This window comes from Siniperca chuatsi, linkage group LG6 (genome assembly GCF_020085105.1).
Source record: "Siniperca chuatsi isolate FFG_IHB_CAS linkage group LG6, ASM2008510v1, whole genome shotgun sequence".
Taxonomy (NCBI): Eukaryota; Metazoa; Chordata; class Actinopteri; order Centrarchiformes; family Sinipercidae; genus Siniperca; species Siniperca chuatsi.
Window position 1 is genome coordinate 6,532,139 of NC_058047.1, and position 13,184 is coordinate 6,545,322.

The following is a 13,184-nucleotide window of genomic DNA, read 5'->3' on the forward strand; positions in this document are numbered from 1 at the left end:
GTCCCCCCAAAAATGCACTGTTTCCTCCTGTTTGAGTAACTTTTTCTAAAAACTATTGTGCCTAGCTGTTTTAGGAAATTACGGAGCCTTTTTTAAAACCAAAAAACCAAACTACATTCTTTGGACCTCTTTTTAAGATTGATGTCTTCAGTAGGAATAGATGGACTTGGGGCTGAGACAGAGTAGTGAAGTCTTAAGTCATATTGTTGGTTTTAGTGATTTCATGGGATTTGTTGACACCAATCAAAGAATGACACCAGCCTTTTCCTTTTATTTTAAAAGGTGCCAAAGTCAATGTGTCATCAGGTAAAATGCTTGCACAGCCCTCAGCTGCTTGTCGGATAGCTAAACCTTGTCTGGTTAAAGGTGCAAAACAATTATGCCTCTAATGAGTATCTGATGTATCTGTTTTCGCGCAACTTTGATCACAACAGACGTGTAGTTTTCCAATCAACAAGTCACACACACACACACACACACACATATACAAACACTGTATAATCCATTATATCAGCACACCATAACACATGGTTATTTATCAAAAGGTAATTATTGTTCAGTGTTTAGTATTTATCAGCAGGACGTGTTAACACTACTCGCCACTTTCTAAGCACCTCAGGCCAGTTGGGTTATAAAGGACTCTGAGGATGAGGTTTACTGTGCCACATGCCTGGTTTCCTGAACTCCAGCAGCTGCCCATGTGGAACTTCTGTTCTTTTATGAACTGAATGGCAAAGTGGGAAGAAATTGCAGAATTTACTGTGTAAAAGAAAAAAGTTCACTAAAGTTTAATTTGTCAAAATGGCTGCCTACTTCAGGATCTCCTGGTTCCCTCCACTCAGTAGGTCTTTGTGTGTGTGTCTTTGTGGACGCGTTTGCATGCTTGTCTGAAAGTGTTGCTTACATAACACTCTCTACTGCATCTTAATCCTTACTATAACTTTAAACTAACCCTGACTCATTTTAACCCAAATCCTAACTCTACTAAGCCTTTTAAATTCTCTCACTTTAAATTTTCCTCATATTTCACAACATTTTGAAGGCATTTGGAAACACACACACACACACACGTATTCACACTCTTGCTTCTCACCTATGAATAACTGGCTGTTGAGCTGCAGATGAATGTGTCCATCAGCAGGAGCCTCCTGTGTGGCGGCAGGAAACTCGTCGACACGTAGTGATGCTTCCTTTACATTTCGCTCAGCTCGCACACTGTGCCACCGGTTGTCATTCAGCGGGACGCTTGTCTCCACTCGCACCTCCAGCGGACCATTTCCCACGTCGAAAGAGAAGACGACCTCTGAGGATGCTGGAGAGGAGGGTAATGGTCAGAACAGTTAGATCAGATATAGAAAGGGGAGATATTTACACAGTCTGTGTTTATACACACAGACTATGTAAGAAGCATTCTCATGACTGGGTGACTGTCACACCAGCAGAGTGAGATTGACTTGTTCTCGCTGAATTCCAACTGGGTGATTAACAAACCTTCCCTGACACTTGTGTCCTCTGATAAGTGAGACATTGCAAATCCCTTATATCACTTCCAAATATGTCACAGCTCCATCTTTGCACAGAGAAACACACTTTACACAATCCATGTTGACGCTCTGCAGTATGTTAAGTAAGTTTTATTTACTGTAACATTCATTTGTGAATGGTAAAAATGTATTTGCTCACCGAAGATAAGCAAGAAAATATGTCAGTTTCAGATCCAGCAGTTGCCTCATTTTTCTGATGTTCTAAGTGAAATGTGTGAAATCCATCCAACCAATGAGGAACAGTCTGCAGCAGAAGTATGAAGACCTTGTCTTGTCAATTGTTCCTTGACAGTTAACTACGTGGGTGGAGTAGGAGGAGTGTGAGGCATTACATTCCTTCTCTTTGTTTAAAAAAATATCTTTGCAAACTAAATACAAGGAGCTTTAAGAATACCATTTTTCTTTCAATAAATCTAATTCTAACCATATTTCAGTTGCAACAGACTTAGATAAAAAGTCACACTGTTCATTGAAAAAGCATTGTCCTCAGTTTGGCTCCAGACTGTGCCATCTTTCAGTGAACCCATTAGTCAGTCATGTCCCTCCATCATCATATGTTGCCAGAAGTATGAAGTGACTTCCTCCCACCCGTCCATCTGTTGACAGGATGGACAGACAGCTGGACATAGATCTGAGATGATTCAGAGACCAGCCCAAGGCAGGAAAGAAAGGCTGTACTGTAGCTACAGACTCATATATTTGGATTTCTCTGTAAATAATATTATTATATAGAGTACCGGTCTGGACCTGCTCTATATGAAAAGTGCAATGAGATATTTATGAATTGGCACTATATAAATAAAATGAAACATGTTCGTTTCTGTGTGTGAGTGTGTGTCTGTAAATCTGGCTATAATTTGCTTAATTGTCTAATTTGGATCTAGTTAAATGGGAAAATTATAACATTTACTGCCATGAAATCTGGTACAGGGCTATATACTATGTCCCCCTTAGGATGAATTGTACTTTGATAACTTTGGTCATCCCTTCACTTTTTATCTAACGCCATTATCACGTTACCTCAACTTCAATCAGCACATTAAGACTGTAGTCCAATCCTGCTACTTACAAATCAGAAATATCGCCAAACCCAAACCAATGCATCCCAAGAACATAGTGGAACAACTTATCCACACCCTTATTTCCTCTTGCCTAGATTATTGTAACTCCTTATTCACTTGCCTAAATGATGCAGCAGTTGTCCGACTACAGTTAGTGCAGAATGCAGCAGCAAGACTCCTCACAAACCCTTGGCGTAGGGAACACATCACCCCAGTCCTGGCTCCCCATCCGTTACAGAATTCAATTTAAGATTTTGCTGATTACTTTTAAATCCCAACATGGTCTGGCTCCATTTTACATTTCAGAACTTTTAACCCCTTACTCGGCTCTGAGACCCCTCAGATCAGAAAATCAAATGCTGTTAAAAGTTCCACGGTCCAGGCTCAAAGCCAAAGGGCATCATGCTTTTACTGTTTTAGTACACTGTGGAACAAACTCCCCCTCAACATCAGATCAGCTGAGTCAGTACCTCACTTTAAAAAGCTTTTAAAAATGTACCTGTACAGACTGGTATTTTATACCAATTCAAATGTTTTAATTTTGTTCTTTATATTTTGTTTAATCTTTTGATGTTTAACTATTTGCACCTTTAAATGCTGTTTTGTGGTATTGTACTTTGGGAAGCACCTCATAACTCTGGTTTGTAAAAGGCACTATAGAAATAAATTATTATTATTTAGCTCAGTATAGCCTCACAGCACAGAATCAGAGAGGCAATAATGCAGCTGTAGACTCTTACCTGTAGTTTTACCTCTACTTTAGTAAGCCTGCAGTAACAGTAAACTTGGCACTTTCTCCACCTTGTTGATACTTTACACAGAAGACAACATCAAACTTTTTTAGCAGCAAGCAATTTAAAGACATGAGAATGTACTGCATGTCATCTGATGGACAAAAATCCAATGCAATGCCCTTTCTTGTTAAGATATGCACTGTAATTAATGTGCAACCCCAGTGGGACTGAACCTCCAAACCTAATCTAGGTTAGCATGCTGTAGTCATTAATCTTCACAGCATTTATACAGCTCTACTAGGTTAAAAACTCAACCTATAAGAGAGGTGAGCTGAAGGCCACATGGAGTCTGTTCATCCATCATAACACTGCCAGTGTGCCTACACTCCACATTTAGGGGTGAAGTTAGCAGAGTGGTGACATCTGTGCATGAATACAACATCATCCCTCATGCATGATGACAGTGGAGGGAAAGCTGTACCGCTGTGGGATTGTGGAGCCATTTGATAGAAAAACCCAGAGGCATAACTTAATTTAGAAACTGCACTCTGGCCCAGCTCCAGTCATGTTAACAGCAGTAATAATGATACACAGTCATCTCAACACCAGCTGTCACAATAACTGCAGTAATAGTGCTGCAGTGAGATAAGAGACGCGCTCTTCTATAACAATGCTGGGGTTTCCCCAAAGAGGACGGGCACCATTTGTCCTATGCGTGTGTGAATGTGTGTGTGTGTGTGTGTGTGAGAGAGAGAGAGAGAGTGAGATAGCGAAAGAGCAAGACATTAAAGAGAGATTACGGTTTAGTTCTCACAGATCACCTGTCGAACTGTTCCTTGGACTTCCTGCTACAGACAAACAAACTAACTATAAAAGCATCACTTTCTGTGCAGCAGAAGTTAAAGCACTACCCACTACAAATTTTTTACTGCACTATACAGAACACATAAGTATTGTCTAATCTGATGTCCCAATCGGCAGGATATCATTTAACAGGGCCTTCCAAAACAAATTTTTGTTTCTACACGGCTATGGTTAAAGTTTGGTTAGGTTTAGGGAAAGATCATGGTTTTGGTTAAAATAAGTACTTTGTTTACTTTGTTAAGAGTAGGGAAGCATTGTGGTTTGTGTTAAAATTCTTACTTCATTAAGATTAGGGAACCTTCATTGTCATGGTTAAAAGAAACCAACTTTGACTTTGACAGGAAACAGGAAGCGAACAGCACTCTCCCATGTCAACGGACAAACAAAACAGATAATTCCTACAGCTGCTAGAGGGATTTGTCACTTGAACTTTAAATATCCTCTCTAGACATATATGTAGTTTGTGTCTGATATGGGTTTTCCACAGTATGGGTTTTCCACAAACACCTAGTAAAAAATTTGTCACCTTACATCTACTCCTTCTCCCTAATTGAAACGTCCAGAATCTATGAATATGCAATTTCTTTCATTTCAAGAGTTCAGTGTCTGGACACAAGTTATCTCCTGCTTGACTGAAAGTCAATTTTCAGTGTCTGTTCTCCGGAGGTTTCAAGTTTCCACATTACACTTGTGTAAGTTGCATATTGGACCACGAATGGCTTCCACACTAGTTGTGATGTCATACACATCTTAAACTTAAAATGAGAGCAGAGAAACATTCCCCCTTCAGCAGGTGAATGTGAAAACAGCCGGCTAGTGTTAAACTCTGAGTGAAGTAACAATAAGCAAAACACATTTTTGAGTGAAAGCAGACTTTAACATACAGTATGTTGTTTTTGGTTGGCTGTCCTTTTTCTTGGGAGGACAGTCTGCCACTGCCAGCTATTTAGAACAAAACCAGAAAACATTCATATGATAATGAGGTAGAACATTGTTGAGTTCTCACTTACAGCTGAGTTCGATCCGGATGAAGTCCTTAATGCCTAGATTTTCCAGGAAGACCCCAGAGGAGGACGTTGTTTTAAAAAGGAAGGAGATGTCTGCATTCAGCTCTCCATGGAAGGTGGGAAAATGAAGGTAAGATGTCTCCTTGTCAAAAAACGCAGCGTTCCAGAAGTTCTCTGAGAGACAAACAAACTTCAAAAATCAACTTCATATCTTTCCTTATTTTTTGTTTTCTAATATAGAAAGATGTAAATCTCTTTTTTTCAAAAAGTGGATATATCACTCTGGAACAAAGCTTATTAAAAGAAATCTCAGCATGATGGCTGTATAATGAAAATCATGTAATAAACAAATGAACCAATTGTTCAGCTAATTATCCAAAAACAAAGGCACAACTCCAGCTACGCTATCTCATTTATGTTGATTTATCTCTAAAGACATTTATTTGTTTGCTCATTAAACTTAAAGCTGAAATTAGAAGCAATTAAAACAAGGTAAAATATATCACTTTCAGATTAGTTTATTACACATCTTTTCATTACAAGTAGTTATTAAAAGAGCATAAAGGGAGTCATATTTCAGATATTGGTCTGCTAATTAGCTGTAATTAGCCGCAGCCTGTTTTTCCATTAACAAATTAAATGGCAGGGGGAAGATTGGATACAGGGATTCCTTTAGTTCAGCGCACTGAACACTGTTTAAAAAACACCTTCAATATGTATAGTATCAAAATATGCAAAAAGGCAACAATACATGTGGAGAAAAAGTGTTATCAGAATTGTGTAAAGAAATAACCAGCAACTGAAATGGACTTACTGTCTCCATGACAACGGAGTGGTCCCACCCTGTAGGCAGCCTCTGACCCTGGCCGCTGGATGTCACCCAGAACCAGAGACCTGACTGGGAGGGTCTCCTTATGGGTGAGCAGGCCTGAGTCATCAGCCCTGCAAGAGGAGGAGGAGAGGGATTAGAAGGAAAAGAAAAGGGTATGGAGAAGGAGGTGGAAGAGAGGGAAGAGGAGGAGAACGGTGGGGACAAGAAGGAGGAGGAGCAGGAGGAGGACAGGAGGAAGAAGGATGTGGAGGAGAAGAAAAAGACAAGAGGAAACGGTTGGAGAGAAAAGCAAAGACAAGAGGAAGAAAGAGGAGAACGAGGAAGACAAGGGGAAAGGAAAGATGAGAAAGAGGAGCAGAAGAGGGAAGTAGAAAAGGAAGGGGGAAAAGAATGAGAAGAAGAAGAGAACGTAGAAGGGAGGATGTTGATATAGAGAAGAGGAAAAAATGGTGTGGAAAGGAAGGAGTAGGAGGAGGTGGAGAAGAAGAGTAGAAAGAGAGAGGAGCAAAGGAAGAAAAAGAAGAAAAGGAACATGAAAGAGAAAGACAAGGGTGAGGTGGATTAGAGGATGTATGACAAAGGTGGAGAAGGAGGAGAAAGAGAACGAAAAGGAAAATGTAAAAAAGAGGAGGTGGTGGAGAAGGAGAAATACAACAGGAGAAGGATGCCAAAGAGGTGATGGTGAAGACGAGGAAGAAGGATGGGAGGAAGAATGAGGAAAAGAAGAACAAAGAGGAGGAGATGATGAGGAGGAGAAGGAAGAAGCATTAGAATGAGAAGATAAAGGAAGGAGTAGAAGAAAAAAAGAGAAAGAAAGGAAGGAAAGGGGAAATAAAAGAAAAAGGGAACAAGAAAACCAAGGAGGAGAGAAGGAGAGGGATTAGAAGATGAAGAAGAAGGTGGAAGGAGAGAGGGTGGAGAAGAAGGAGAGTAGGAGGTTGATTAGAAAAGGAAAGAGGAGAGAAGGATGTGGAAAAGAAGATGAAGAAGAAGCGGAGGAGGTGGAGAAGTGGGTGAAGAAGAAGAAGATATCAGCATTAGAAAGTTGAATGATCATGCATACAGAAGCAGTGTAAAATGCCTGAACTCAGACTAAACTGTGTTAGAAAAAGTGGGACATCTGTATTTAGATTACTAACACTCCATCTCTCGACTGTTTGTTTGTTCACTGAGGTCCACAGGTAGATGTTCAAATGAAGACAACATTTCTCAGCCAATGTTTTATGGAATCGTTTTCCGAATGAATGTAGGCTGAGTGATTCATCTGCACATTTACCACACTCTCTCAGATCTGTGGTGTTTCAAATTCCAACAGTCAGATTTGTTGCTGTGGAATTTTGTCAAAAAATAAATCTAGGACTGTAGGCGCTCACAGCGCCGGTGAATCTGATGAGATATTGACGGCAGGAGAAAGTCTATAAAAATAGAGTAGGAGTCACACAGTACAGAATTGCTTACAGCATGGATAAAAGGATTTAAATACAGGATTGGCTAAAACATGGGGAGGGATGTTTGAATATATTGGGATTTGTCCTGGCTGTCTCAAGGCTCTTTTCTGTCCAGTGTGGCAGGATGTGATGGTAAACACTGAATCATATTAATGACTTAATTAGAGCAGTAAGACAGATTTCATTGAATCATTTCACTGACTCTCAGAAGCAATAGGTGTTCTTTTCAAAATACATCTTACACACTCTTCAGTGTTTTATTTCTGTACTTAAAAGAGACATTTAAATATGTCTTTTCAAAGCTGGTCCAACCAAATCATTATTTTTATAGACATTATAGTTGAGTCATAATGACATTTTTAATCATTTACTATAGTACAAATGCAGTTTCACCAGTTTCATTTAAAGAGAACCTATTATGCTCATTTCCAGCTCTATATTTTTATTCTGGGATTCCACTGGAGTAGCTTTGCATGATTCACTTTTAAAAAAATCCTTATCTAGCTTATCTAGCTGATCCTTTATGCAGACCCACAGTTCATCCTCTGTCTGGAACAACCCGTTTTAGCTCCTGTATCTTCCCTTCCTAAAAGCCCACTTTCCTCTGTTTGTCCAGCTTCCCGGAAGCCTGCCGAGGGGCAGCCAGCTGCTGTAACATGGATGTATAAAGAGAACTGGATACAGCATTGGAGGTGGGGCTCAGTTCATTCCTATGAAAGCTGCTCAGTGGTGCATGAAGTCAAAAAAGTTTGAAAATTACCTGGATCTTCCGCATAACTTCCGCATTGTGTGGCCCCACAGGAGCAAGCGCACTAGAGACTTTCGCCGCTGAGCCGGCTAACTTCCAGTTTAGCACTCCACTAACTTGAATGGGGATAGTTTGGGCTCTTCTACACTTTCGAAATGTTATTGGACTGAATGGATCAAATTCTGATAGTGAAACAAGTCATTTCACGGGGGTTGTGATGCTCAAAAAAAGTTCTACCGCCATTTCTTTCACAATGTAAGTCTATGGGAAAAAGAATTTTGGAGCCAGTGTACATCAAGGACATACCCTGAGGTTGTAATTCCACGGTTTGGTCATTATGTTGTATGTATGGTACTGATGGGGATGAATTTACTGTTCATCAGACCACAAATGAGTCAACAATTAGGTTGGAAAAACAATAGACACCACCAGAGCAGAGTGTTTCTGAGGGCTGGGCCTCACTGCTTACTGTACAAAAACACACAACTTTTATAATTTTTTTCACTGATTTTGGTCAAACTGGATCATATTTTATGGAGAAATGTTTGACGTCCTTTCAGATGTCCTTTGGCTGCTCTGCCCCAACTCTCTGTGATTTATGTGTGATGGACAGATAGCTTTAAAGTAACCACTAACTGCTGTTATTGTAGCTGCCGTTAGCCAGTTAGCTCAGTTAGCCATGCAGCTAGTGGTCCTTTTAACTTAGCTGACTGGGAGCTCAGAGCCCTGAATGAGTGTTCACACCACTAGCACAGGAGCTTTGGTCTGCCGGGAGGAGGTAGTTTACAGGCCCAGGCTCTGAGCTCCCAGTCTGAGCAGAGTCAGCTAGCTAATTACGCTAGCTGCACAGCTAACAGAGCTAACTGTAGCTGTGGTAGTTAGCAGTTGCTTTAGCAACAAGTAAGGCCATCAGTCCATCAAGAGCAGAGTAGTCTTGCATAGCCAGACCTGTCACCACACTTACTTTTAGCACTATGAACATTGGGCATGCTCAGAGCCTTGCTCTTGCTCCTGTTCTGTGCCTTGGTTATGTAACCAAGGTACGGAACAAGAGGCAGGAATTCCAACAAGGCATGTCAGACAATGTTTTCCATGGTGTTTTCTGTGGGAGAGAAGACCTCCCTTTGGCACAGACTTTGGACTTTGTGACTTTTCAGATCTTTTACATGCACAGTAATGCTATACAATACAATAAATGGCAGGGAAAACTCAAAAAAGCATAGTATGGCATTTTTAAAAATAAAAGCCTTGCCAGTGGCTATGTGGGGCTGTACTTAGACACAGTGGTGCTTTGACCTAGGTTAGGTCAGCATGCTACAACGGTAACAATGATGTTGCCAACATGTTGATGTTAAGTCGGTATAATGTTTACCATGTTCACCATTTTAAATTAGCATATTAGCATGCTAATATTTGCCAAGTAAACAAGTACAGCAGAGGCTGGTGGGAATGTCATTTGTTTGGCAGGTATTTGGTCACAAACCAAAGCATTGGACCGATTGGAATTTTGACCCGATGATGGCGCTAGATGAAAAGTTAGAGAATCAAAGTGATTTCAGTTCATCCTGAGGGGGACATGAATGTCTGTATCAAATTTCATGGCAATCCATTTAACAGTTGTTGAGATATTTCTATCAAAACTACATGCCAACCTCATGGTGGCACTAAAGGAAAAGTCATGGGATCACCAAAGTCAATGGGATTCATGGTCTGGGAACCATAAATGTCTGTACCAAATTTTGCACCAATCCATTCTAGATGTTGGAATATTTCACAGGATAAATGAAAAGTTTGACCTGCTGGTGGCACTACAGGAAAAGTCCGGGGATCATCAAAGTGATTAAAATGCATCCTCTGGGTACCATGAATATCTGTACCAAATTTAATCGAAATCCATCCAATAGTTGTCAAGATATTTCACTAACAGCAAAAAATGTCAACCTGTTGGTGGCGCTAGAGAAAAAGTCAGGATATCACCAAAGTCAGATTCTAAACAGCCCTACATTTTGATAAAGACATACAGTGACTGAACAGTGTTTTTGGTAGTACTGGATTCATTCATATTTCTGGATAACTTCCTAACTCTTTCTTCAAAACAGTATAAAAGTACACATAATAAAGTACAGTACCATTGGTCATAGTCAGCATCACAGTTGCAGTAGTTATTTGAATCCAGACAGTTGTCCTGCAGACCACAGGCACACTTCCGGCTGCCCGGCAGAGCCCCACCCCAGTACGTCTGGACCTGACCTGGACCCAGACCTCCCACCCACCAGCTGAACGGAACACCCTCTGAAACACACACAAACAAATACACACCATTAACCACAAATCCAGGTAAGACAATGAATCCTACAGCAACTGACAGTTGAATGGAAAATGTATATCATTTTCACTCATCTATATTTTCATCACAACACATTTTGTAGATGTATCTGTTTAAGTCAGCACTTGACTTGCATATCAAATGGGAGATATGAAGATCTTCCTGTCTTTTTCCTTCCCTTCTTCTATTTGTCTTCTTTCATCTGCCTGTCTAACACCCATTATAGCACCCATCTCTAGAGGATTTCAACACAAACCAGCACTCTTCTGTCGCTGCTCTTTATTGAACTCTTACAGCCTTGCAGCCCAGTCTTGACCGTGTATCACTACTGTTTTCCCTGCTAAAATTGGACAGATAATGGGGCAGCTACTCTATCAAGACATCTCTCCCTCACAAGCATTCTGATAAGTAGGCTTTGTAGTGTACACAGTGATGGAAACAAGATGGGCTACTTTCTTCAGTGCAATTTGAACTCAAGTATTCTATTTTCCGCTTTATATGAGTAAAGGTAAGAAGATGTTACAGTTTAAATTCTTCTGGCAAGAAGATGAGCATAAATGTTGTGGTGAAAATGCAGCTTGTGCCTACTTTGTAAACATGATTTTTTTTTTGTGTATTTAAGTCCTTTTTAAAGAAAGAACAATAAAAAGAACCCAGAATCAAAAGCAGCTGGTGATTTACTTGTGCTTAACAATAACAATAAAACTTAAACATCTCACTGTCCTCCAAAATATCCCATCTGAGTAACTTAGATACAACAGAAAACAGTGAGCTGACCTGGTGTGTTGAGGAGGCGGGACTTCCTGCAGTGGTAGGACAGTTCCTGCTCACAGTGTTCTGATTGGCTGATGATGGCTGCTAACTGCTCCTCTTCAGAAGCGTAATCAAAGTGGGTTAAATGTTGGTTTCTCTCAGGAGATGAATCCACTCTGGTCAGTTCTGTGTTATTGTGCTGGATCACCATCCATGCCCTGTCCTCTGGTGGAAAGAAGAAAAGAGAAAGAGGGAAATAAAATTATTATGCCAAAAATTATCTCTTCTAATCATTCAGACTAAAAAATCTGATCAACATTTTTTATGAAATGAAACAAAATACATTGACACTTTCATGAACAGATTTAGTGAGTCGATTTGTGTGGTACGAATGCTGTATTTGCGTGTGTGTCCTTGTGTTTTACCTGTCATGTTACAGTAGATGAGCTGGGGTTTGATTGGTCCACTGCCGTCAACGTCTATGTAATAATGTCCTGATGTGTTGCCTTTGTGTTTGTACGCCTCACATGACTGTTTGTATGTCGCTGTGAAAGAAAATGCAATTAAAGGATATGATATTAACGATAATAAAATCTTAAAGCTGGAGTGCAGGACTTTTACATATAAATGAACGTCCGTTACATTCAAGCCCTTGCCAGAGGAATTTACACAATGCTTTTTAAGCCTATCACCACCAGGTAAATCTTTCTGTATTTTGCAATACACGGAAGTTTTAAATCTGGTGTTTGTGCCAAGCCAACAGCAATGACTGGTTTGCTAGATTACAAGCTGGGGAGCAATCCAGAGCCATGTAGAGAGCCCCACGATCCGCCAAATGGCTGTAAAAAAAAAAAAAAAAAGGTCCATTGGAGAGAATGTTTATTATTGTTTATTATTGAGCATTGTTTATTTATGTTTATTATGATTGTATAGTTTGTGTTAATGTGCTTTTGCAACGTGGTATTGTGGTATTGTATGCAGTCATGCCAATAAAGCCACTTGAATTGAAATTGAACATGACGCAACTCTCCCTCTACATGGCTCTGGAGCAACCACAGCAACGAAGTAGGCTACGTCAACTAGGAGTAAAACCTAAGAAGTGTCCAAGAAATGTTTCTGATGCTAAAAAAGAAACGCAGCATTGAGAGGAAGGATTTCTGTCAAAAAAACAGAAAGCGATCGATGGTGAGGACAAACATGGATAACATTGGTGTAGCTTTAACTTTTCCTTTTTGGAGAGCTCTGAGAGAAGGGACTGAGGGCAGACACAGATGTTACCTTACTGCTCTTGGACAGGTTGGTAAAATATTTGGAGTAGGCTGTGTAGCTATTACATTTACTCTTCCTAAATAATGGATTATTGTTATTGTTTAAGCTACATTTGAGACTACTACAGTTCTGCCTACATTGCTGGCTCCAATTCAGTCAGAGACACTTATGTTAAATATAAAAGATATTAAAAGATAACAATACCAGAGCTTCAATGTCATAAGGAAGAGGTTGGGGTGTTGGATGGAGCTGCAACAGCAATCAGTGTTGGCATCAGAGTATCTTCAAAGTATCAGTGAAAGCTGAGTTAATAAGCCAATGATATTGTGACAGCTGACACCAATCAAAGAACGTGACTTCAGTGCTCTGCCTGCTTCATATATGTCAAAAGACAGCAGTGATACAGCCAAATTTTATTAACATAATTCAATTCAATAGAAGCAATCCATCTAATGTGAAAATGTTGAGTTGTAATCATAATGGTAATTTTGTCTTGTCCCACTCAAGCACTTAAGAAAGTGTACATTCAGTGAACATTCAACTTGTGCATCACAACATAGAGAATATTCATATTTGTCCTATATTTACCATATCACCA

The 13,184-nt window shown here is 40.0% G+C and overlaps 1 protein-coding gene across 2 annotated transcripts in view; it reads right to left on the bottom strand.

Annotated features, from left to right (window-relative positions):
- LOC122877994 (contactin-associated protein-like 4) overlaps positions 1-13,184 on the bottom strand; it is a 106,452-nt gene that overhangs the window by 19,831 nt on the left and 73,437 nt on the right. For both annotated transcript variants that reach the window (XM_044200262.1, XM_044200260.1), the window contains 6 exons: positions 11,743-11,862; positions 11,342-11,542; positions 10,368-10,530; positions 6,025-6,152; positions 5,214-5,384; positions 1,094-1,312 (listed from right to left, as the gene is read on the bottom strand). In XM_044200262.1, the coding sequence (XP_044056197.1) occupies positions 1,094-1,312; positions 5,214-5,384; positions 6,025-6,152; positions 10,368-10,530; positions 11,342-11,542; positions 11,743-11,862 (1,002 nt within the window). The remainder of the gene's footprint in view (positions 1-1,093; positions 1,313-5,213; positions 5,385-6,024; positions 6,153-10,367; positions 10,531-11,341; positions 11,543-11,742; positions 11,863-13,184) is intronic.